The 26,772-nt window shown below is 44.5% G+C and overlaps 1 protein-coding gene across 4 annotated transcripts in view; it reads right to left on the minus strand.

Moving 5' to 3' along the window:
• SLC13A1 (solute carrier family 13 member 1) overlaps nt 1-26,772 on the minus strand; it is a 106,281-nt gene that overhangs the window by 33,594 nt on the left and 45,915 nt on the right. For all 4 annotated transcript variants that reach the window (XR_012002774.1, XM_072764925.1, XM_072764927.1 and 1 more), the window contains 6 exons: nt 24,016-24,167; nt 11,640-11,759; nt 7,126-7,224; nt 6,695-6,796; nt 3,287-3,393; nt 708-817 (listed from right to left, as the gene is read on the minus strand). Coding sequence is in view for 3 of the 4 variants with exons in the window: in XM_072764925.1 (XP_072621026.1) it covers nt 708-817; nt 3,287-3,393; nt 6,695-6,796; nt 7,126-7,224; nt 11,640-11,759; nt 24,016-24,167 (690 nt within the window). In the remaining variant the exon portion in view is untranslated. The remainder of the gene's footprint in view (nt 1-707; nt 818-3,286; nt 3,394-6,694; nt 6,797-7,125; nt 7,225-11,639; nt 11,760-24,015; nt 24,168-26,772) is intronic.

The raw sequence follows: 26,772 nt of genomic DNA on the forward strand, positions 1-26,772 counted from the left end.
TCTGACTTCATTCAATAAACATGTACAAAGCACCTTTAACATACTTAATATGTAACAAATAAATGATGTAATAAAGTACTATTATATTTCTCCTTCTCTTTCTCTGACAGCCTTAGGACTATGATATATTGAAAAGAGGTCCGTGAGCTACTCAAATTCATCATGAAGTAAGATAAGGTTATAAACAGAATGTTTTACGAGGAGTCATTGTACATATGACTTTTATATTTTTTCTTTTTAGTCAAGTTTCTAATACTATTTCATGGATTAAGAATTCTAATCTTCAGGGTCCTGCGTTGGATAAGGGTCTGACTTTTGATTTTGGCCCAGGTCATGATTGCAGGGTGGTGAGATTGAGCCCCATATCAGGCTCTGTGCTCAGTGGGGAGTCTGCTTGAGAATCTCTCTCTCTCCCTCTCCTTCTGCCCCTTTTTACCCCCTTCCTGCAGAAGGGGGGTAAATTCTAATTTTCTCTGCTTTATCCCTTTCAACATACTGAGACATCATTTAAAAACGATGTTTAATGCCTGCAGCCTGCCAAAATTATTAAACTCACTTCATCTGTGTGGTATACTTACTGCATGGCTATTAAAATCTGCATCATTAAAATGATAGGATAAAGTTGAATATGCCAAAGCTTGAATGTCTCCTGTTTTTCTTTTAAAAAGTCTAGTTAATTGTTAAATATCTTAGTCACAGCATATTACCTCACAGCCATCTGCCAAGGCAAACCCTCCACCAACAAGAATGGCTATATCCCAGGGCATGAATGACTGGAATTCTTTCCAAGTAATCAGTGGAGAATAATCAAAAGCAACTGCAAAACACAAGCCCAATAGTTATACATTGCTTGATTATGACCATATTACATTTTTTTTCTATTATCCTAAATCACCATCTCAGGAGAAGTTTTTAATATCCCTATCTTGAGGTGGAACACTGCATTACAAAAAAAGAAAAAAAAATGCCATATCTTGGAAAAATCCTTTGGATCATATTACAGAGTAAACTTAGAAAGACTATATCATTGTCCTTTATAATGTCTCTCATTCATTCATTCCACTAACATCTTTGCCTACTATGAGCGACACAGTGCATTGGACTGTACTCTTCTTTGCTATACAAAATGTGTATAATATGCCATTGGTTCTAACATCATCAGTGTGACATTATACTTTTATTCATTAATATTTACTTGAATCTTTACTGTTTTTTTTTTTCCAAATCATGAGGAAGGTCATAATAGATTCATCAGGATTTCAGTTTAAAACAAAGCTCAGATTAAATAATTGAAGTATCATTTATAAGACTCTTAAAATTCTTATAAAGCAATTATCATGAAGATTTCTCTTGATATTTGGGTCATAATGGCCCATTTGATTTATTGAAAAAAAAGTCATCCATGAATATATTATTAACATTTAACATTTGTGTGTAACAAGCAGCCTTCTACATGGTAAGATTTTAGAGTTACTGATAAGATCCCTTCCTATTTCTTTCCCACAAACCTAAGCCAAACCTACCATCACTATTGATGGAAATTTTGTTATTTCTTACTTGAATTAAGGCATATTCCTGTTATTATGCAAACATCTCTGAAATGTACCTCTCATGTAAAATTTAACATATGGTATCATTTTTAAACCTAGCGTGAGTGGGTTTTCAGGGAGAACAAGAGTTGAAGAATGAGAAGAGAGAGAATTGTGGATAGGGGTGTGGGGTCTAAGGGCAGGCTGTCCCAAGATGGGCCTCTTTGGCATGAACATTATTTTGAGTTAAAAGCAATCAACACCCAGCAGATTCAGAAAAAGCTCTTGGTCTCCCCCTCAACTACCCAACTACCCTCTTGTACCAAGAAGAGAGAGATTAATACAGATTCCTTTTTATCTAAGAACCTTATCTTCATAATTAGGCAGCCTTTGTTTTACAAATATCTCCTTTCACCTTCCTGCTCATGGTCTTTCTCCTCTTTGTATCCTCAGACCCCTACCCTTCTTCGCAGCCCATCAAAGTGTCATGTTGCCTCACTGTCTTTGGAACTTCCACGTCTATGTGGATTCCTTGCCTGCACACTATTAAATTTGATTTTCTACCATTAATCTGTCTCATGTCAACTTGATTCTTAGTCCAGCTACAAGAATCTTGAAGGGCAAAGAAAATTCTTTCTTCACAACAGAAGCAAGGCTCTTTCTCAGTGGGTGATTCAGATATGGGAGCCAGGAAAGTTAAGCCAAGCATTGGTTCTTCAACATTTGCCACCGACAGGCCTTAGGGCTTTGTGCAATGGTCAGTACTCAGGGTCTCATAGAAATCATTACTCTGTACTTTAATATCTCCTTCTAACACGCTTTGAGATGTTCTAGTGTCAAGTAAAGAACAAAAGGCACTTATATCTATGCTGTGGTATTTACATATATCATGTCCTAGACATCTGACTCTAGTCATTTATCAGTTTGGACTCAGGGAGTCAGAAGGGCCCACCCAACTACATGAATCCCAGTTCCATCTAAGTAAAAAAAAAAATGGAAAAAGAGAAATAAAAGAAAAGCCATCAAGAAAAAAGCCCACAACTATACTAGACTATTTTCAAACAATTTTAAGCTCTTTGTCCCACAATAATAACATAGAAATCTGACTACCCAAAACATACTGTATTAGTACACAGCATAGATGCAGATGAATCCTATGTTTAAAAGGTGTGTGTGTGTGTCAGGCAAAGGAAGGGTAGGTTCACATAAACGTGGGTACTTCTTTATTCACGTACCACAAAGACAACGAATGATCCCACGGAATACCTCATCTTTCATTTGTGACACTAGGTTCCGGCTAAGTGTGGGCTGGATTTGCATTCCCTCCAGGATTACTGTGAGGCTGTAATAGTAGTTTCCCTTGAAACTCCTCATCTTTTTAGATCCTTAGCACTTATTACCAAGGGCTCCTCATGAAGTGTGCCTTCCAAGTTCTTGTTCCTATGTTTGCCAATAGTAAGATTAATTCTGATTATGGCAGGGGAAGTGGGTTTATTGTGGACCAAATAGTATCACTCGTAATGGAATCCTAACCATGGTACATAAGGAAATGTACTTCTCACTTCTGCCAAGAAAGATGATCCTTCTTGTAGGGGGAGAACATGTGCTGGCCTGAATCAGGGTTGCGATGTGCACACAGGGCATGCACAGACAGGGTGAGCACGTCCATTCTTTCTAAGTACTAACTGAAACCAATGGAATTTTGTAATTTTTTTCTCTTCTGTCAAATTCATTCAGAATTATAAATAATACTCAACCAATTTCTCCTGTAGGTGTAGTTTTAGTCAACCTCTTAGCTGGGATAATAAAGAATAGGATTCCTATAAGCAAGGCAACAGTTGAATCTGTAGCAAAACCAGGATACCTGAAAAAGGACAGATGGATACATTAAAAGATTGCATCAAGAATTTGCATGAACTGAACAATAATTGACTATGCTAATAAGCATACAAATAGTAGTGATGTTATAGGTTCTTCATTCTGGATAATCTGGTCTAACATCTATGGATTTCCAACCAAATATTAAAACTTAGTAAAGCCAAAAATCTCAGACCATGTTCCCATTGTTTCCATATGTTTCCAACATATAATGTTTCCTTATTTTCAAAACCATGAATATACATGCTGACATACAAGGGCGACATGGCAAATTCCTTTTAAGGTAAAGCTTAAGGATTTGATACACAAGTTTTTCTTTGAATTATTTCTTTTAATTATATTGGCAGAGAATTGAGGCCAAAACAATTGCTAGCCCAGGTTAAACCCTGTATGATTGTTGTATAACATCCTACTATTGCATTGTGGCAAGGAAAGGGTATTTCTGGAGTCCTCTAAAATTCTTCTGAAAAGAAATTGATCTGTTTTTCTAAGATGCAACATCTGCTACTGTGATTATAGGCCCTAGCCATATCATACAAATGAAATCAACCCATTTAATGCTTTGCACCCTATGAAACTCAATCAAGAATATTAATTATTAGAATGGTTTATGAGATGCTCATAAATGATCACTGTGCAAATTAAGAGTGATTCAGGAACAGATGGGGTCTTAGAATCACCAGGCCATTCCAGCAAATAAGACAGGCTCCCAGAAGCCTCAACAGTTAAGAAGCACCTGGAAACCAGATATGAATGAAACCGACGTAAATAATTAGAATTCAGTTCTAAGACTCAGCAATATTAGCTAGTGAATATTTGCAGTCTGAGAAGAGCTATGTACACCCCGGAGATTATTTTGCTCTCCTGTGACTCAGCAACGTGTCCACAGTATAGAGGCGTCTACATCTGTGGTTTACTTGAGCAGTCTAAACAATCAAGGAAATGGACTATTTTATTCAACCTGACAAAGGATAAAGGAGTCTGGTAAAGGAGTCTGTTTTCCTTAAATATAGATTTTATTTATTTCTTTGCTGAATAAAAAGCTATCTTGGTGTAATTCATTCAACAAATGTAACCAATATTTATTATGTTGTTGTTCCTTATTTCTTTTATTTGAGCTGTAATTTTTTACGGTATTTTTGCCAAATTAGGTCAGGCATCATGTAATCTGATTTTGTTTTATATGAAAAGACACATTGAATTCAGTCCAGGTTCAAACAGATGGAATGAAAACATTAGGTGGTAGCCATAAATCTTGATATATCATTCTAGCTTTGGAAATTCGAAATGCTTAAAATCTCTATAATGTACATTCTACAGATTATACTTTAAATAAAATCAGGCTATAAATACTGACGTAATTTTGTTCCAAAAGACTTTTAACACTATAATTATTTTATTGTTATTTTCATTTTATTTTTAGTTTATTAGGAACAAAGGTTGTCTCACCATTACAAAATATTAGGCTTACACAAATTTTATTTGCTTTGGCAATTTATGAATCAAAGTTGATTAGATTTGTATCCTCAAATCCCCTTTTCTCTCAAACCTTTGTTCCTTTTCCTATTGTTCTCTCAGAATTCTAGGTAACCTGAGCACCTGCCCATAGCAAATATACTCTGTTCTCCTGCTGCAAACAAAGTGTCTCCTGAATTACACTCTCCTTCAGGAAGGAATAGAAATTAGAAACTGATTATATTGAATTTTCTACTGGGATTTCTTCCTGGTTTTTATTAGCTACTGTCTGATTTCATTTGGTTTTTACACCCTGGTGTTTAGAGAAGACTCTCCCTTCCTAAGGTAATAGGACTAGGATTTTATTTTATTTTATTTTTAAAGATTTTATTTATTGATTCATGAGAGACACAGAGAGAGGCAGAGAGCCAGGCAGAGGGAGAAGCCGCTCCCTGTGGGAAGCCTGACGCGGGACTCGATCCCGGGACCCCGGGGTCACGCCCTGGGCCGAAGGCAGATGCTCCACCTCCGAGCCCCCCAGGTGGCCCAGGAGTAAGATTTTAAAAGGATAATAATCACTTTATGTTGGTTTAGGACCTATTACAAGACCAAAAAGTAATACTCAACGCGTTAAGTGCCAATTTGCTATGAACAGCCTGCTTAGCACAACCGGATGCTGCCTCGTGTTTGGACTTTGCAAAGTGACAAGTCTTAGTTCGAAACACGAAGTTCACCGTCTGAAGCCGACCCCGTGGAACCCGCCCTCCCGCGGCACTGCTGTGCCCGGAGGGGACCTGCGCCCCTGTGGAGCTCCCAACAGCCGTGGCAGGGCCCACGCAGCCAAAGGCTCTGGCTCAGGGGTCGGGGAATTCTTTACCCCACGTGGGCCGGGTACTTCTAACCCCAACAATTTTGGTTTCTGTCCCCACAAACGTGGATTCCCGCTGTGGGGTGTGAGGCAGGAAGTCCCCACCAGGGATCTGCTCAATTTAAGAACCCGAGCACCTCGGTGAGAGATGGATTAAAAGCACAAATCCCAAAAACCCAAGTATTTATATTGATATGTAGGCTGGTCCTTAATTTAGAAATCACAGTCTCGTCGTCCCCCTCACTTCATGTGACTCAGCATGACTGCTGGCCTGGGAGATGCGAGGAGGTAAAATTAACGTGACCCAGCTTCCAGCTCCCAATGTCAGTTTGTAGAATCGGTGCAATTACTTACTTGGAAATTCCCGGTCACAAAATAGGGGCAGGGATGGAGTCATAGGGAACTAGAGTGCAGGTGAGCACGATGAGAGGACAAGACGAGATACTGAATTGAATAATAAGCTGAAGAATCCCAGAATGTGAGCCTCTCTCGGGGGTCAGCGAGGACAGGGTGGCATTCATGTCACCTAAGAAACACGTGTCTCGCCCCCCCCATCGTGGAGCGACCATCGCCAGTGTCCCTTCCAGGCCCGAAATGTGGGGGACTCGCCCCAAGCGAGGAGCCCGGTGAGACCCAGAGGGGCCCCGGGGCTCTGTTCCCACCCGGGGCTCTGCTCCCACCCGGGGCTCTGCTCCCACCGGCACCCACAGGCCCGTTATGGCCTCACCCCTGGGGGACCAGCAGGGCCTGTTCGGAGGAGCCGGCTGGGCATAGACCTTTCGTCTGCGGTCACCCCTATCGTTTCACTCCTTCCCACCTCTTGTCCCGAAAAGATTAGAACCGAGCCAATCGAGCCACTTCCCAGCAGAGAGAGGAGTCCCTCCGACCCTCCAGTTGTGGGGCCACCGAGGAGAGAAGCGGGGCGAGACGGAAGGGTCACGCCGGGGCACGGAACGATGCTTACTTGGAGAACAGCGCCGACCAGCCGGGCACAAACCCAGGATCCCGACTGAACCAGAGCAGAGCCATCACAATGAAGAGGATCAGGGTCACGATCTCCTGGTACCTGTGGGAGGAGTCGGTGCCTAGTCGGCCCAGGCCAGGACGCCCGCAGGCACCTGGAGCCCGGCCGAGCCCACACCGTGGCCAGGTGACCGCGACCAGCAGCTGAGGGCGACCGTCAGGTGAGAGGGCCCCGGCTCCCTTCCACTCTGCCTGGGAAATGTTTGTATGTGCTTTGTCGTGTCGAGTCCTATCTACAAGGGTCAGCGGGCTCCAGGCCCCCGTTACGTGTTCCAACACGTTAAATCACGTTCAGGTGCACGTCACCTTAAACACGGGCCGCATAGGCCTCTGCGTGTGGAGGGTTTGCACGTGCGCCCACGCGTGTCTCACCTCATTGGCCCGAGTTTCTGGTATTCCTGTTTGATCACCTCGGCACAAGCTTTTTGTTTGGCTGTTTTGGTCTTGCCGCATTTGAACATCTCCTTGAAGCTGCAAACAACAATAATGGGGCCCGTTAAGCAGAGGATCTGCCCTAAAGAGGAGATTTGCGCCAAAGCTTCACAAATACCAAACTCCCGCCAGCCTCAGAGATCTGGGCGCAACGCCGATGCCCCCGGGTCCTTCTTTGAATGTCCTCTCCCCTTTTCCCGTCTTGCCTGGTTTGCTCCGTTTTCAAGGCCTAATATTTGTTCCGTATTTCACACATCCTGCCCCGATCGCCTCCTTCTCGAAGTGTTCACATCATTGGAATTTTGCCACGTGCTGCTCATCTCCGACCTAACGGGTTATTCCGTACCTGAGTGTTAGATTTTGATTTCTCTATTGTCTACCTTGAGTGTCACTGGCTGCACATGTGTAGGCCTTTTCCCTGTAGGTGATGAAGGCTTGGAAGGCCGGGCAGCGCCGCTGGTGTTTGCCCCGGTGCAGGAACTCTCAGCGCTGGCACGCACGACAAATACTTGACTCGTCAACTCAGCAGAACCTTCCTCAAACTTATGGGACAGCTGGTTGTCAGACCCATCAGTTTGCACAAAATATACCAGACTCGAGCCATTCTCTAGGGCAGAGAAGTCGTGTACGCTGATCGTCAGGCGAGTCGAAGCTAGGGCTCTTACGCTCAGGACGCACACCAACTCTATTACATTTTCTTTTCTTCAAGTTTCTTTCATCCTTTATGTCCTAATAGAATCCACTAGTTTCCCATCTTCTGCCAATGGTAACTGCCAGTCTCCGTTTTTTTACTGACACTTTCCCTTGTGACTAATTTTGCTTTCCTGAAGTCTCAGATCTTCAAAACTTTTTTTTTTTTTTTTTTTTTTTTAGGTGAAGTACTGCTCTAGGCCTAGATTTAAAAAAAAAAAAACTCCTCCAGTGGAACAAACAAATGAGCAAATGGTTAGATTCTTATGGCTTTTTTTTCCTTTCTTTTTTTGTTTTTTTTTTTAAGATTCTTATGTTCTATCTTTTGGAATGTCTATAAGTAGCTCAGTTAGATCACATTATGTGTGGGTAGGGAAGGTATTTCTGAGTGGAGGATTAAGGAATTGAAATCTGGATCTTGAAGAGATACCTGCATTCACGTGTTCACGGCAACATGACTCACGATAGCCAAGGTGTGGAAACAACTCAGATGTCTGTCGACAAACAGGTCGATAGAGAAAAAGCGGTATAGAAAGAAAAGAAAAGGTGGTATAAACATACACTGGAATATTAGCCTTAAAGAAGCAGGAAATCCTGCCATTTGTGATAACGCAGATGGACTTGGAGGACCTTGCGCTAAGTGAAATAAGCCAGACACAGAAAAACCGAATATTGTATGGTCTCCCCTATAGGTAGAGTCTAAAATAGTCAAACACATGAAAGCAGAGAGTAAAACAGTTGTTTGTCAGGGAATGTAAGGAGACAGAAATGGTGAGGTGTCAGTCAAAGGGTGCAAAGTTTCAGTTACCAGAAATAAATAAGTCCTGGAGATCCACCGCACAAAGTAAGGCCGATAATTCATGACACTCTACTGTCACTTAAAAATTTACTGAGAGCTTAGCTCTTACATTAAGTGCTTTGACTATAAAAGGAGAAAAAGAAGAAAAAGAACCTCAAAAAGCAAAGGGGGCAACAGGAAACTTTGGGAGGTGATGGGAAAGTTTATGGGCTTCACATTGATGATGGTTCACGAGTGTCCACGTATCTCCAAAGACATCAAGTCGTATACGTTAATTATCTACGGCTTTTTGTATGCCAAGGGAGCCTCAGCAAAAGCAGTTTTAGAAAAAAGAATGAGTGCAGAAGCATGTTCCCCTATAAAATTGCTGGGCTAAAAATAAATAAATAAATAAGTAGATAAATAAATAAATAAATAAATAAATAAATAAATAAATAAATAAAATTGCTGAGCTAAACATGGATATATATGAGGGAAAAAATAAGAAGTCTAAGATGGTGTGACCGTAACCATCACACACATTTTTATTTACTTATTTTTTCCGTAGCTCTGCTATTCAGATATGTTTAAACTCTTATTCCCTTTGAATGAACAGATTTTCCTCAATTCTTACATCCATCGTACGTATTGAAAATCATTCTCCTGGACACACTCCAACCACTGGACAGAATTACATGGATGTTGTCATATTTAAGATCGATGAGGTAATATTTAACTTTTATGATCTCAACTAAACTACTGACCAGTGCCAATCTTGGAATTTTACCCCTTGCCACAATTTAAATAAGAGTATTGTGAGAAACGGATCCACAGACCACTTTGAGATCCACCTAGAGGACAGAAAGTAGAATTTTAAAAATTCTCAGGGTGCCCGGGTGGCTCAGCGGTTAAGCGTCTGACTCTTGGTTTCGGCTCAGGCCATGATCTTGGGGTCGTGAGATTGAGCCCCTCGTTGGGTTCCGTGTAGGCTGTGGAGCCTGCTTAGGATTCTCTCTCCCTCACCCTCTGCCCCTCCTGACGCTCTCTCCCTCTCTCTCTAAAAAAAAAAGAAAAAAAGAAAAGAAAAAGAAAAAGAAAAAAAAGGTGAGTCTCCTTAAAAAATGTTTTTCGCCCAGTGGACTGCATACGTACTTGGGCTTTTTGGTTGAAGATGATAAACAGTGAAGACAAGTGAAGTTGGTGCCTTCGAGCGGCCGGTGACAGGGCGGCAAGCTCTTGCTTTGAGTAGGTTCAGGGCGCTGACGGACGAGCTGCTCCCGCCAGGTGTGCTGGGGCCACTTATAACGGGGCGTCAGCCGTGTCGCCCCCAGCCCCGAGCAGCCCCGTTGTCCGGGGAGGGGCTGATCATTTCTGGTTGTCGCTCTTAGGCCTCCGGAGGTGAAGACCCTGCTGCCCTGAGGCGGACACTGCAAACTTAGCAGAGGCAAAGCCGTGCGTGGCCTAAGGGACACGGCGGCGGCGGGGGCTGCCCCAAGGTGCCCGGGACCGTGGGTCAGGGCCTTGCCTAGCGCAGGCACCTCCCCGCATTCTCGACCTACACAACCCCCTTCAGTGCGCCTGCCCTCTATTTTCTTGGTTTTCCCTTCAAGCATGGTGGGCCACTTCAAAATAATGACCATGGTCGCGTACGTTTTTTATAAAGTCCTTGTACGTAGTGAAAGGGAAGGACAGCACTGTGGGTCTGGGCCTGGGCGCTGTCCCACGGCTGGCACTGCCGCCCTTCGCCTCCTGCTTTGCCACCCGTGCGGTTGAAGCCACCCCAACGTGCGTCTCCAGGAAGGGGCGTTAGGATGCAGCTGGCCTCCCCGGGCCCCTGCTGGGGTCCGTGACCTGCCACACATTTGCTTCAGCGGGAGACGGCCGCATGCTGGTCCCACAATCTGCACAGAGTGGGCTGTTTCGTTTTGTTTGTTTTAGAGCCATCAGTACCGTCTTCCGACTACGAACAAAACTGTGGCCGTTCTGGAGAAGACCCGGGAAGGGGAAAGGAGGGGGAGGAGCACCTTCCTGGTGGGGCTCGGAGGGCGGCAGGGAGCACCACCTGGTCACTGCGCTTTGCTTTGCAGAGCGAGGCTGCGGAGCTGACCGCGGCCCCCTGCCCGCAGAGAGCGTGTGGCTTTGCTCACAGGTCCTTGAAATTATTTGAATACAAGACAGTAAAGATGAATTTGAATTATTTTGGTTTTTTTTTTTTTTTTTTCAGGAAAAGATCCTCAGGGATTGATTTATAGTCATTTCCCTGGTCTTTCGGGGGTTTTGTTATATGTGCTCCAGGTATAGGCTGCATTCGGATCTGCCGTGGAGCCCTTCGGGATTTTAGACGCTGCCCGTCACTGAGGTCATTTAAGTAGCTCATTAGCTCCAGCCACAGCCGAGGTAATATTTGCAGATTCTCCTTGAACACAGAGATTTGACCTTTTTTCAGCTGGCACCCATGTGCGTTAGAACCGCAGCGTGGGAAGCGGGCTTACTCATCTTCCAGTTAAATTCCATCGTTTTATGATGGAAACACTGAGACCGAGACAGATGGCTCGTCGCGAAGAGCCACCGCTCTGTCCCCGGTCTTCCGGCTCCTCGTCCCGGACACACAGGGCGCGCTCTCGCTCTCCCTGCGGCTCTTCAAGGACGTGCCAGTCCTGGCGGCGGCCACGGGCACTGGACGGCACAGGCGATGCCCGCGTACACGAGGGGACAAACGTCTCGGAGCCCCCCCGGACGGGCTGGCCTGGCCCATCAGGAGGAGGCCTCAGGCCCGCCGGCGCTCGGTGAATCACTGCGTGGGACCGAAGGACGGCAGGACGGGCGGGGTTCTACGGGCCCCGTCCTCCGCCGACCTCGTGTGGGGACTTGCTAGGGGCCTTCAGCCGGGCCGGGGGCTCTGGGAGTCCGGGCACCGCGGGGCTCCGGCGGCTCTCAGGGAGCCCAGGCAGCCTCATCCCGTCATCAGCATGGGGGCTCTACTTACTTGAACCCTAGGAAAAGCCACTGGAGCCAGATCCAGGACAAGAGCAGAATGATCACAGCAGCCGGGAAGGAAAGCAGAAACCAGGATCCGAAGTTAATGCAGCGGCAGTCAGGGTAGCGCCTGTGGAGACATGGAGGGTCAGGGGGGTGCGCCCGGAACCCGGCCTGGGGCCTGGGGGGTCTGGGGGTCTGGGGGTCTGGGGGCCTGGGGGCCTGGGGGGCCTGGGGGGTCTGGGGGCCTGGGGGCCTGGGGGGTCTGAGGGCCTGGGGGATCTGGGGATCTGGGGGCCTGGGGGGTCTGGGGGTCTGGGAGCCTGGGGGGTCTGGGGGCCTGGGGGGCCTGGGGGCCTGGGGGGTCTGAGGGCCTGGGGGGCCTGGGGGTCTGGGGGCCTGGGGGTCTGGGGGCCTGGGGGGCCTGGGGGTCTGGGGGCCTGGGGGCCTGGGGGCCTGGGGCAGTGGCCCACATCTCCCCGCGGCCCAGCCAGCAGGAGGACGTACAGCGGTCGGTCTGACTCTGCCCTTGGGTCCCGATTCCGTGAGTGCTCCCTTGTGGCTGCTCCCCTCCAAGGACGGTGGGAGCTGGGGCTCGGGGTCTCCTGTCGATCTGTGAGGCGGCGCGGCCGAGCCGGCTCAGGCCCGGCCATCACCCAAGGCCAGGGGATGGGAGCGCGGCCTCCGGGGGCCTTGCCCTGGTCCCGGCCACCAGAACGGCCACCGGAACGAGCCCCAGGATCCGACCGGTGCTGCCACCACGGGGCGCACCTGCCCCGCGGCCCCCGTGGCTCTCCCCCTCCAGGTCGCCCGCCCTGAAGCAGCCGTCACCACCAGGCGGGCCGAGGCTAGCCCTGGGCTCGCTTGAACACTGAGACTAGTTAAAAACAATCCAAAGTTCTGTGGAGAGCGTGAGCTCGGCCGTCACTCCTCCTACTTGCAGGTGTTCAGGCCACAGTCACGAGCAGTAACAGGACACTTGGGGGGCGTCAGACACCAGCATAGTTTCTTTGGTAACCTCACACTTATTTTTGCGAAATGTAGTATAAATTCCAAGTAAAATCTCATATAGTTATCTATTTTGTGACAGAAGAGGGAAAAACAGGTAGTTTGAGAGACAATTGTCCTTGATTTTGTTTCTTGACACAAGGACACAAAGAGTTGGAACTTTGGAAAGTATAGGAAATATTCAGAAGCAATAAAAACACCATTAACATACTTTTATTATTTTTGAAATTACAAAATATAGAGAACTTTCTAGGAATGATAGATTTTTAAATTGTTATTCTATTGAAATCACACCTCGTATTTTTCCATTTAAAAAATTCATGTAAATAAATGAAACGTTTCATACCACGTGCATCAGCAGAAGCCACATCTTTTTGTACTTTATGAATCGTTTCTTCTTCCATTTTAGGATGGTTGCTAAGTAATGCAAAGACTTTTTAAAAAAAACAACAATGGGTTTTTAAAACTCTAGGTTTGTAATGTTTTCTAAGATTTCTTTGAGGTTATAAGAAGTTGTCGTGGATTCTAGAGTTATCATTATCAAGTTGAGGGCGATTATTATCGACCACGAAGAGATCTAAAGCTTAATTTACGTATTATGCAATTAGAAGCGACAAATGAAAATAAATAAATAATAAATAAATAAATAAATAAATAAATAAATAAATAAAAGAAGCGACAAATGATGAATAAGACATGCTAGAGAACACAGAAAATTGATGAATGGAAAAATGCTTTATCACGTCCACAAGACTGTATTGGGAATGCTCACTTAAAAAAAAATGTTTGTTGTCTTTAGTTGGAAAATGCAGTAAGGAGGAAATGCTTAAGCTTTTTTCCCATCAATTTATTAGACTTGGATTACAGGTCGATGACCTAGTTACTCTGTCCAGCCTAAAGGCATTGAGAGATGCTGCGGTTCGCCCGCCCAGCTGCAGCTGTCACCACTGCGGCTCATACCTTGAGATCAGGTTCTCTCCACCCAACCCTGTTTAACCGAATGGGGGTTTTATTTGGAATTTTTGCCTGGAGGGATAGTTCAGGTAGAAAAATGAAAGCCTGCAAAAGCAAAATTCTGTTTTGTGTTAGTTTCTTTCTTTAGTAAGGAAGTGAACACCGTGCAGGACAGTGGCCTCCATGATCACAACCTTTACGCTTCCATCTGCAGTGACTGTTTTGAACGATAATGGAACGAATAACTGTGAGGGATTGGTTTCACCGTTTCTTTTCCCACTTCCTCCTACCCTGTAAGAATCTGCCCAAAGTGAATACAGAATTCTTTCATCATGAATTATGTGAAGTACGATTAATTCTGATAGACTCTTTCGCCCAACAGCATATTTTGAGTGTCTACCATGTGGACACCTACCAGGTGCTCTTCCAGATAATGAGGAAATAGTGGTGAAGTCGATGGATGCAGTCCAGCCTCTCATAAAGTTTACATTTAAATGAGGAGCACAGGCAGTAAATAGGTAAGCATAAAAAGAATCAGAAAATATACCAAAATAATATAATAGAAGGTTGCTAGGGGGAAGGAGAGATTTTACATAGTGTGGTTAAAGAGGGTAAGATTCGGAATGGGATCTAAATGGCAAGAAGGAGCCAGTCATGTAAGTAACTGGGAAACAGCATTCCAGGCGGAGGAAATAGCAAGTCCAAAGGCCCTAGGGTAGGAATAAGAGGAGCATGTTTGAGGATCAGAAGGCCATGAGGCTGTGAGGTGAGCTAACATCAGTGAAATCGAGTCTACGGAGTAGCCAGTAGGGATCAGACCATATAAAACCTTGTAGGCCGTCAGAAGAAATGTGAATTTTAGTATGAATGCAACTAGGCGTGATCGAAACAGGAAATACGTTAGTGACATGATTTAGAGTCTGTAAATTTGTGATTTACTCAAAACATCCTGGCTGGATGATCCTCAGGATTGAAGGCCACGGAGTAGAAGCCACAGTGCGATAGGTGACCCCCTATCTGGCTCTGGTATAAATTTTTGTATAAAAAAAAAAATAAAATTAAATAAATAAATAAATAAATAAATAAATAAATAAATTTTTGTATAATCCTCCCTCCTTCTGTGCAGGCGGAGTCTGATTAGGTTCTTTCATGGGAAAGGTGAAGGGATTTTGTTGCGGAACCAAGGTCCCCATTGAGATAGACTCCGGTTACTCAAAAGGGAGACTTGGACGGGTCTGACTTCATCAGGCGAGCGCTCAAAGGACAGCCTTTCCCGCTGGCCTAAGGAAGCGAGCTTTCCTGTTGTCAGCGGAGGGCTCAGGTGGCGAGGATCGAGGCACAGCCTCTGGAAGCAGGGAGTGACCCCAGGCCACCTACAGTGGGCACCTCCGTAGTTGAGCCCCGGGGAACTGAATTCAGCCAGCGGGTGATCTGAGAACAGGGCCCTGGCTTCTGTGGGATTCGAGGCCCCAGCTGCCACCTTGATTTCCATCTAACGAGATCCTAAGCAGCAGACTCACGTAACCCAGGCCTAGAATTCCTGACCTGGGGAATTATGAAGTCATAAACTCATGCTTTTTTAAGCCACTAAGTTAATGGTAGTTTGTACAACAGTCACATAAAACAAATACGCAAGGAAATTCATTAGAGGACAAGGAAGCTTGGCAGAGGAGGAGGGTGCGATGGCGTAGGAAGTAGAGCAGATTTGGCCGGAGGCGGATTGGTGGCGGTGAAGGTGAAGAGAAGACCATTGGTTTCCAATATACTTGGGACAAAATGTGGAGAAGCGGGGAATAGGTGCCATTTATTGAAATGAAGTCTGAGGGAAGAACAGGTTGGCAGACGGGGAGGGAGCGGCTGGGCACACACCTGAGGTGGGAACTTCCGCAGGCTCCTAAGTGCTCACGTGGGTCTGGCCCCGAGGGCAGAGGGCAGGTTACATATAAGATGGGTAGGTAGCGACAGGTAGGTGACACCGCAAACCAGAGGAATGGGTGTGACGGTTTCAAGAGTAAATGGAAAAAAAAAAAAAAAGAGTAAATGGAGGCAGGAGGAAGGGGGCGCGCACCCCGGGCGTCCGGCCACAGGTCACACCGACGGTTAGGACGAGCAGGTGAGCCACGCACACTACGCTCTAACCGCGTCCAGCATCTTTCCACTTTCCGCAGGATGACACCATCTCCCGAGCTTCGGTGGGGACTCTTCAAGGTCGCAGACTGTGCAGAATTCTCGCCCCAGGGGAGCGCTTCAAGCGCAGCGTGTTTGCATCGAAGCCCACGTCCTCAGCTCCAGCCCCGGTGAGAACACACGGTTCCGTGTGCTGCGGGACGTGCCCGGGCCGGCCCGGACCTGGTGTCCTCAGGACGCGGGAGAGCCCGTGGAGATGCTCTCCCCGCGACGAAGGCCAGCCCCGGCAGCTGGGGGAGGCCTTGCTGCCCTCCTCGGCCCACGGCCCGGCCCACGCGCCACGGCCTCCCGCGGGCAGCTGGGGAGGTTTGCGGCCTTGAGACCACGTTTGGCCTTTCGGGCGCCGAAGCCGCGGCCACGCTCATCGGAGCCCTTTTGATTACGGGCTGCCCTGGTGACTCCTGAGCCCGAGCCACTCGTTCGGGTCCGTGCAGACGGTTCTCTGCGAATGTCAGCTCCTCCCGCTCACGAGCCAGCGTGTCTCCGGGCAAAGGCCTAGAGGGCAGCCGGCGGCTCGGTGCCAGGCGGGGTCCCACGGGCCAGGCCCCTCGCCAAGGCCCACGCGCGTCCTCCAGGCTGTCCTTGCAGTCCTCTGACATTGCCCCGTTCGGCAGAAGGAGCGACGTTCACAGACGTCAAGCTCACATATGGCAGGACTGAAACCTGAGCCAGTCTGAGTCCAAACTCTGCAATGCCCAAATCTCCCCTGTGGTGTTTGCCAGAGAAATTATTTCTGAGAAGTAGAATTGCTCGTCCCTGCAGGGGAAAATCGGGGCGACCTCTGATGGCAGCTGCTGCTCGGTAAGCGCTTCGCCCTCCCCTCTGCAGGGCGCCAAGAAGAAAGGGCGGGAAGGTGGGCTCTGAGTTGGCGCCCCTACGAACACATTTATTTTGCCATTTCTTAGTTTGTGAACCTAGAGTAGTCATAATTTAACACGTAATTAGTAACAGTGGTCGCGCTAATTATTGATAACAAAACTTCCTTCTGTGCTTCTGGTATACCCACAAGCTGACACCTGAAGCTGAATCATACTCTGACCATTAGCCAGCTAGGAGAGGTTTCTCGGGATAATCTTCCATTTTAATCCGGTAGATTTGTTTTTTGAGTCTAATAGCTATTCTGTTTGTTAACTGCTATCGATGCACCCGAACTACCTGCTGTGAAAGCAGTCATTGTCTCTAATAATATTTCCCTCAATAGCACAATTTTAATATCAAAAGATCATTTCGTTGTTTAGGTGATTCCCAAGAACAGTAAACGCTTCATGTAGGTCTTGGACGGTCCATCTCAGACAGCGCTTAGTGGTCGCCCTTGGTGTGATGAAAGGACCGGTCCCTGCGCCCTCGACGAGATTTCAAATCATTAGGGGTGATGGCGTGAGCGTGGGTGAGACAGGTTTGTAGAAACGCGAACATCTTCATGGCAAGAGGAGCTGGGAAAGGTGGCAGAGCAGCACCTGAGCAGAGGCAGACGAAACAGCACTACACAGGCCGAGGAGGACGTTGGAGCGTCGGCCCACGCTCCGGGAGCCGGAGTGGGAGGAAAGGGCTTAGGGACAGCGTGGTGGAAGGCGGGGGCTGGGTGATGACTGGGGGCGTTATCCCTGGAGCAGGAGGGAGTGGGGCCAGGCAGAGGGCACCGAGCAAGCAGGATTTATCCACTGGAGGCGCCAATAAAAACCTAACAAAGCAGCAAGTCGTAACAGGAGGCGAGAGAACATAAAATATTTCCAGAATGCTCTGTTCCAAGGATTAATTAAGGCCAACGATGAATTAATCACAGGTAAGTCAGCGCTTAGGTACCTCTGGAGCTCGCTTCCAGGATTAAGAACTCGAGAAATGTCACACTTAGAGTTGAGCTGGACACGTCGCTCCGTCTTGATAGTATCACCCTGAAAATCACCTCCCGAGCTGGGTATGGGCTCATGACCAGGGGATGGTTCAGTCTAACTCGGAGCTAACTGAGCTTTGCAACTACTTCACATAAGACACGCGTGTTTGCAGGCTCACTCACGTTTTATAGGAAGGAAATGTGACCCGTGAATGTGAACACGGATGTAGCCCTTGCTACTGGCAGCAAACTCACTTGTTTTTCTAGAACTTTACAGGCTGGCACCTTCTCCATGGTCTGCGAGGCAGGCCGTGGGGTCGAGGGGGCCTGGGACTCGGCCGTCTGCCCTCAGCTGGCAGTCCCCTCGCTGACTAGGGGTCATTACAGAGTGTCCGAGCCATGGGGCCCCAGGCTCACTCAGTGGAGCGTCAGACTCTTGGTTTGGGCTCAGATCATGGCCTCAGGGGCTTGTGAGGTGGAGCCGAGTGGGGCCTGGCGCCCAGGGCAGACTCAGCCTCAGATTCTCTCCCCTGCCCCCCCCACTATCTGCTCTCTCTCAAATTAATAAATAAATAAATACATCTTTAAAGTCTCTGTGCCTCAGTTTCCTCATCTGTGAAATGAGGGAATCGTATACGTAACCTGAAGTTTCTGCGTCTTCCCATTTTTCTACTTCCCCCCATTAGTCCTCAGGACGACACGTCCTTCTTTTCCAAGACCGACATTTCCACGCTTGTTTCTATTATCTTTCTGCTTCTACCCGACACTTAGCCACTCATTTCCTTCTCTCTCTCTCTCTTTCTCAAAACGTCACGTATCTGTTTTACAGTTTCCTTCCTGAGCGTAACACAAAACTGACGTCCTCCTTGTCCGCGAGGGCTCTCCGCCTCTGGGCACACCACGCTCTGCTCTTTTCTTCTTTGCTTCCTCAGCGTCACAGGAAATCATTCCAATTAGCTGTTTCCCTCCCTACTGCTCACATCTTCCCTCTCCTCGGCCTGGCTCTGCCCCACCTCCCACGTCTTACGGAAGGGCGCCCATGAGAAAGGAGCCTTCCCTTAGCCACGGTCCCCCTTGACCCTTCTACCGCGCGGCTTGTTCCAACTCATCCTCCATCCTGAAAAAGGTCTCATTTAGCCCTCAGAACACCCCATGCCCGTGGTTCTCCACCCACTTTGATAAACTTTTCTCATCTTCTTTCTTGTCAATAGTTCCCAAGAATCTATTCATGTCTTGGTTCTTTCAACTTTCTTCTCTCTATGTGACCATTTCTACATTCAAGACGCTAATTTCTGGGTTTATATATACATAGCCCTCAAAGTTTTCCACTCCATTTGCAAATGCCTACTAAAAACCCCGTGCAACACAAAGATAAACTCAAAATGGATGAAAGATCTCGATGTGAGACAGGATTCCATCAAAATCCTAGAGGAGAACACAGGCAACACCCTTTTTGAACTCGGCCACAGCAACTTCTTGCAAGATACATCCATGAAGGCAAAAGAAACAAAAGCAAAAATGAACTATTGGGACTTCATCAAGATAAGAAGCTTCTGCACAGCAAAAGGAACAGTCCACAAAACTCAAAGACAACCTGCAGATGGGAGAAGCCATTTACAAATGACCTATCAGATAAAGGGCTAGTATTGAAGATCTGTAAAGAACTTATTCAACTCAACAGCACAGAAACCAACAATCCAATCATGAAATGGGCAGAAGACATGAAGAGAAATCTCACAGAGGAAGACATAGACATGGCCAACAAGCACATGAGAAAATGCTCCGCATCACTTGCCATCAGGGAAATACAAATCAAAACCACAATGAGATCCCACCTCACACCAGTGAGAATGGGGAACATTAACAAGGCAGGAAACCACACATGTTGGAGAGGATGCGGAGAAAGGGGAATCCTCTTACACTGTTGGTGGGAATGTGAACTGGTGCAGCCACTCTGGAAAACTGGGTGGAGGCTCCTCAAAGAGTTAAAAATAGACCTGCCCTACGACCCGGCAACTGCACTGCTGGGTGTTTACCCCAAAGATACAGATGCAATGAAACGCCGGGACACCTGCACCCCGATGTTTCTAGCAGCAATGTCCACAATAGCCAAACTGTGGAAGGAGCCTCGGTGTCCATGGACAGATGATGGATAGAGAAGCTGTGGTCTCTGTATACAATGGAATATCCCTCAGCCATTAGAAATGACAAACACCCACCATTTGCTTCAACATGGATGGACCTGGAGGGTATTATGCTGAGTGAAGTAAGTCAATCGGAGAAGGACAAACAGTATATGGTCTCATTCATTTGGGGAATATAAAAAATAGTGCAAGGGAATAAAGGGGAAAGGAGAAAAAATGAGTGAATGGTGGGGGAGAGAGGGAGACAGATCATGAGAGACCCCTAACTCTGGGAAACGAACTAGGGGTGAGGGAAGGGGAGGAGGGCGGGGGGTGGGGGTGACTGGGTGACGGGCACTGAGGGGGGCACTTGATGGGATGAGCACTGGGTGTTATTCTATACGTTGGCAAATTGAACACCAATAAAAAATAAATTTATAAAAAAATTTAAAAAAATAAAAACCCATGCATAGGCTCTGAGCAGCCATCCCGAGATATCTAAAATCAAATTTGTTAATTTCTTCAATGAACCTAAAAGTTCGTGGCATCACCATCTATCTAGCTGGATCGGCAAAAATCCCAGACTTGCCCTAACGCCTCATGGCCCTTAAATCCTCACACCTGATTACTCACCACCTTCTGCCTGTACATTATCTTGAGTCTAAATCCTATCACTTCATAACTAGTTTAGTTCTGCCCCTTGTCACTTGTCAGCACTTTGGTAGCAGACTCCTAAATGGTCTCCTATCCCCAGACTCTTGGAATGCCAATCAATCTGCACATTGTTATTTAAACAGTGCAAAAAAAGGTAAAGGAAAAAAAAGAAAGAAAGAAAAGAAAATCCACAGGCTCTTTTACTGCCTTGAGGGAAAAAAAAAAAGAAATGGTTACAAACTTTTTGTGCTTTCATTTTATGAATATTTGCATTCACTTTCTCCATAAATGTGGTGTTTACCTCTTAGGATTGAGCCATGTTGCACAAATCTCTAGTGTTTGAAGGGTGCTGCATACAGCTACAGTCCCCTTTTGGGGTGTATATTCAATTATGTTTCTAAGGAGGTGATTTTTTAGGGAGACAGACTTTGGGGTTTGAATGACCATAGTCCGAACTTCAGTCTGCTAGACGAACATCAACTTTCTCAAATCTCATAGTAATAACCAACATTTACTGAGCATATTCTCTGAGATAGGCACGATTTTAAAGTGCTATTTATTTTTTAATAAAAACTTTAAACAATTCTCTAAAAGAGAGTTATTAATATTCCATTTTTCTGGCAAGGTAAGAAGCTTAAAGAGAGTAAGTAGTCTAAGATCACCCAGCTTGGAAATGGAAGAGCTGGGATTTCAACAAAGGCAGTTAAGCCCAGAATCTGTGCTTTACTCACCTCCATATGCTGCCCTCACAGCAAGGGCATATAGAGTAAGTGTGTACTGCGGAGCAGGTGGAATCCAACACATACCACCTACCTACTGGCCTCCATGTGAAAAACCAAACGTTATTATGTTTTAAAATTTTTAATGGTTTTCACAGATGTACATTTTGTCTAGAACCCAGAGAGAATCTCAAAGCTTCCTGGCAAGTTTCATTTTTTTCATTCTCCAAAAGAATTCACAACAGTGCCTTGCTTGCACATCATCAGTCCTAGAACAAATGTTTATTCTGAGGAAGCTAAATTTTATTCAGTGCAAATAAAAATAAACCTTTACCCATTCACTCGGTCAATAAACATGATACATTTTATATCTGCAAGTGATAGGTGAATAGATGGATAAACAAAGGCTTTGAAATCCGTTCCCCTCTTCCCACTGTTTGTAAGATAGCACCTTTCCCTAGATGTCAAGTCACTGATTCTTAGGATTCATGCACCCATGGAGTTAGGCAAGATCCAAATGAAATTATACAAAATGACTCTCGATACTGCTTTAAAAAGGATGGCAAGCAGGGATCCCTGGGTGGCGCAGCGGTTTGGCGCCTGCCTTTGGCCCAGGGCGCGATCCTGGAGACCCGGGATCGAATCCCACGTCGGGCTCCCGGTGCATGGAGCCTGCTTCTCCCTCTGCCTGTGTCTCTGCCTCTCTCTCTCTCTCTCTCTGTAGGACTATCATAAATAAATAATAAAAAAAAAATTTAAAAAGGATGGCAAGCAGTGTCAAGAGGAAAAGGTGGCATTATTGCATAAGATTTGGAAACAAAGGGCAATTTCTTTCCAGGTCCAAACATCTTGACAAAGAATATAAATATTTTTTTCCCTGTATTTCTAAGTTCTTGGCACTTTTTCCAATGAAATTTAATGCATTTCATTCCACTGTTGCTTTGAGATGTGGTTGTATCTTGGGGCTAATGTTTAAGAAAAAGTGGGTTAAATATCTGGCTTGTTTAATAGGATCAATCATATTTCCTCATATAAGTTTGTTTTCCCCCTCTATTCTAGTATTTTCTATCAGGAAGGGATACTTTGAGTTTCTTTCTGTTTGTGTATAATTCTCTAATGTTAAAGCAAACTTTTGAAGAAAAAACTTCACTAAATTTCAAGTACATATTAAGCATTTTCTAAATTAAAGAATATTTGGCCAAATTCCCATGAATAGGAGAATTGGAAGATTAGATAATTAGGGAAAATAGTTACTGAAACATTTTGCTTAAAGTGCTGCAATGCTCCCAATCTGTCATTGCAAATGGATTACTGCATCCAAAGAATCAAGGGAACAGATAAATAAAAGAAAGAAAATTTGGTTGATACATTGTGCAAGACTGCAGACAAAGGGCAAGTCAGCATGGATTACTGCAACAACATCGATCTCATGAGAATGGTGGAAACCATCAGTTCTCTAACACCAAGAGTAAAACAATAAAATTTTGGTCTACATTTTAGAAAAAGATTTTCAGAGAAGACCAAAATGTGGAATCTCTTTCTGGGGGAACTCATGGAAAAGGATGGAAGTCTAGTTTTCAGAAAGAGATCAAGTACATCTCCTGTCTTGAATTAGGAGACACATTAGATAAATCCTCTCCGACACAGAGAGCTTCAGAAGTCTCCCACTTAATAAACCAGATGCCATCTTAAGGTTCCTATCGACGTTGGCCGCTGGAGCATGCGTGATGGACGTGCAATCGTGGAAACAATAAATACACATGGAGGTCTGTATTAGACGGTCTTCAGCTGCTAGCCCACTGCTCTTTGCACACAGTTCTTGTTCTTTTTAGGACAATGGAGTGTGACTTTTTTTTTTGTCTTAGGTTCCCGAGAAAAGCTATGCATGCACAACATTTTGCAAATAATTTTAGAAAGGTCATAAAATCTGTGAATCTGCTTTGAAGAATGTAGTCTTCCTGACTCTGAACCCTAGTCTTTTTGTGAAAAGACGTACATCCTGTTCCAGGGCATCCTTAATGTGGCCCACCTTGCTGGAACTCTGATCATCTGTCCTGTTAGTATTTGAAAACACACCGCGGGTGTAGAATTCAGTTTGAGTCCTCACGTGAAAGCATGGACTTTCAAACTATTGTATCAGTAATTCTTACAATAGCTCTCAGAAATAGCATCAAGTATTTTTACATGGTTTACTTCATTTAAGTCTCACAATAATCATCTGAATTGTGACTGTTTTAGATATGAAAAATTTAAGTCTTGGGAGAGTAATTCACTTTTTGTTGTTCAAATTCACAAAGTAAGTGGCTGAAAATTACAGATTTTTTAACCCAAGTTATCTGACTCTACCCACAGATTCCCCATGTTCTCCAATAGATGAACATCACGGTTGCAAACTTATATTTAGAGTCCTATGTCTGTCCTTAGAATACTTTATCACTGACATTTCTTGCAATTGCCCAATCCTTCAAATCTTTTTGAATTCTAGGCAAGACTTCTGTAATAAGCACCTTTGTGCGCAACTCTCATCTTTTATGTTTAAATGCTAGTTCCTGAACCCTACATAAATTTTCCTACCCAGATAATCCCTATTCACATTAGTTAACTATCATTCACAGTATTATTTGTAACAAGAAAAGTCTTCCCATTTGATTAGAATGGTCCGCCAGACATAACTATCTATTGTGAGCTGATTTGGGGAATCTTAAGGCACCTGTTAATTCACTACACCCTCCATATTTAACTCTTAGTGGAAGGGAAGGTCTCTAGACCTATAGATGTCCTGATGAAAAAAAAAAAAAGGTTAACTCAGTACAGCAATTTCCGTTCCTGATTCTCTGAATCAGTGAAGAATAAGCCTCGTAAGTTATGTGCTGCCTATTTATTTAATCAACGATCCAATCATTTACTTACGTATTGAAATGCTCAGAGAAGATCAAGTTGGTAGAAGTGCCTGTGATCGTTGTGAGTCCACCAATGGTAGAAGAGTAAGCGATACACAAGCACATAAGTTTACACATCATGTGGTCCTTCTTTGTTCGGTACTTGGTTCCTGTGTCTGAGTTCTGTTCAACAAGAAAAAAGTTTACACATCATGTGGTCCTTTGCTTAATATTTGGCTTCATGCCACCAACATTTCATCATTTTCAAGTCATCTTTACAAAAGAGAAAATGGCGGCCTTTGTTACCTTCTTCTCAATTAAACCACGGCCCTACCTCACCTCCATTTTCACAAACTACGCAAAAGAGTCGTCTACATTCACTGACTCTGTTCCTTTAACCACTCCAATCTGGCTTCCGTCCCTTCAGGCCACCCCAACCGCACTTGCTTTGATTATCAATGTACTACTAAACCCAACACATACTTCTCAGTCTCAGTCTTGTAGACCTCTTGACAGTACCCAGAAGAGTTAACCACTTCTTCCTGCTGTAAAACTCTTCTTGGGGCTTCTGTGATATCTCACTCTTCTGGTTTTTCTCCCACATCTCTGCTTGTTTCTCTATTTACCTTGCCAATTCATTTTCATTTATCCTTCCTGAAAACTGGAGTTTCATGAAACTCTGTCACGGCTACCTCTTTTTTCTGAAGTATTTACCCTTAGGAAATCTCATATATTTTCACTGATTTAATGCCTGTAGGTACACCATACCATCAATTCTGGTCTTCAGCCCAGACTTCTCCTTTTAGACCTATATATCCAATTGACTATTTAACATAACTTGAATATCTTAAATAAAACTCCACTCCCAAAATGTTCAAGACCAAACCCACTATTTTCTTCCTCAAATGTAGTTCTTCTTTAGGATCACCTATATAAGCTAATAGCATCATCATCATTATAATTACAAACACAGTGTGCTCCGTATATAATAAACACTATTCTAAGTTCAAAGTAAATAAACAATTTAATCCATGTTATTCTTACAGTGGAATGAGGTTAGCGCTGTATTTATCACATTTTACACATGAAAACATGAGACAGAGTAAAGTTCAGGGGCTTGCCCAAGGTCACAGAGTCTGGAAATGGCAGACTTGGATTTTGAAACCATGTAGTCTTGCTTTAGAATTCATACCCTCAGCCACTATACTATATTGCTTGTCCTCCCTGAGAGCATTCTCTTCCTTCCCACCAAATTGGGTCAATTTTATCTATATAAATGTGTCTGGACTATTTCATGTTCATCTCCATCGCTATCACTTTGGAATAAATCAACATCACCTCTGATTTGGGTTACTGTAATAGCCTCCTTATATTTCTTCATGTATCAATTCTTGTCTATTTACGATCTGTCCTTATTTAAAAATATACAAATAGAAGAATCACCCTGTTTCATACAGAGAGGTATGCTGTCTGTGATATATACACTGAAGGATCTTTTTAAGAAATCATGGAAAGGAAGTATTTATTTATTTTTTTTAATATTTTTTTTTGGAAAGGAAGTATTTAGTACTCACTGAAAGCCATCATGGATGTGGGAATGACCTAGCATAGTAGGGTCAGGTGCATTGGATTATAATTTGCCTTTTATGTTCTAATTAATTTAAAAGTTAGCTCCCTGGGGTGTCTACTCTTCACCCCAAACAAATTAATTTATAAATATCTTGTTTGTCTTATATTTCATACATGGGAATGTTTTATATTTTCCATGGTAACAGTTTCCATTGAAAACTTGAAAAACAAATGGTATGTAAATAAAATAGCAAAATAAGTTTAAAAATTCTTATAGTGTAGTACTAAGTGGCAACTGAAATTTGGGGCTTAAATATTAACTATTTTACTGTAGAAAAAAGCAACAGAAACCAGGAAGTGATATATAATTTGGATATTATTAAACTGAACATAAGAAGGGGAACTTAAAGATGTAATGTACATTCTCACCACACTTAAACTTTCTTAATTGCAAATATATGCATATGCATATATATGTGTATATAAAACATAATGATTAAAAGGTATGGGTAGATACAAAATTAAAGAATCAAAATAAGAAAATACTAATATATTTGCCATGCTTTATCCTTTGTGGATTTCTCATACTTTTTCCTATGTATAGACCTTTAAGACATATATTAGGTGATATTTATGCAAATATTACAATTTAGAAACACATTAAAAGTTCAGGGTGAATTTAAATTCTGCAGTAAATTGTAATGCTAATATACCATAATACATGTTGAGGAGTAAGTGCAGGCGTTGGGAGGTGGGATCGAGGGCAATGTCTGTATTATCTTGCCAGTAAACATGAACGCCTTCTGGTCAGCTCTATTACGGTTTTTCGCTTAGGGCATGTGATTGCTGGGCTGGTTGAAGAGATGATGCTGTAGTAAGGGGTAAAGACCGAGGACCAGAGAGACAGTTGGGAAGGTCAATGGCAGAATAATAGAGCTCTTAGGAAAGCCTGAGATGAGCCGTTAATTGAGCCAACTATTAGTACAGAAACTACAAAAACAAAGGAAGGGTGGATCATCAACAGATTAGTCTTTTGCCTAAGACACTAGTTTCAACCTGAGACCAAGAGTTTGACCTAGGCCCAAAGGGATCTGGAATAAATCATTTGGAAAGTTAAGAGCATGTGTTTGCAGATATCAGGACAACAGAATAAACACGACATTTTTCCATAAGTGGAGGAGGAATTTGGTGTTTGTGTGTGTGTGTGTCTGTGTGTGCG

This window comes from Vulpes vulpes, chromosome 7, assembly GCF_048418805.1.
Source record: "Vulpes vulpes isolate BD-2025 chromosome 7, VulVul3, whole genome shotgun sequence".
NCBI classification, from domain to species: domain Eukaryota; kingdom Metazoa; phylum Chordata; class Mammalia; order Carnivora; family Canidae; genus Vulpes; species Vulpes vulpes.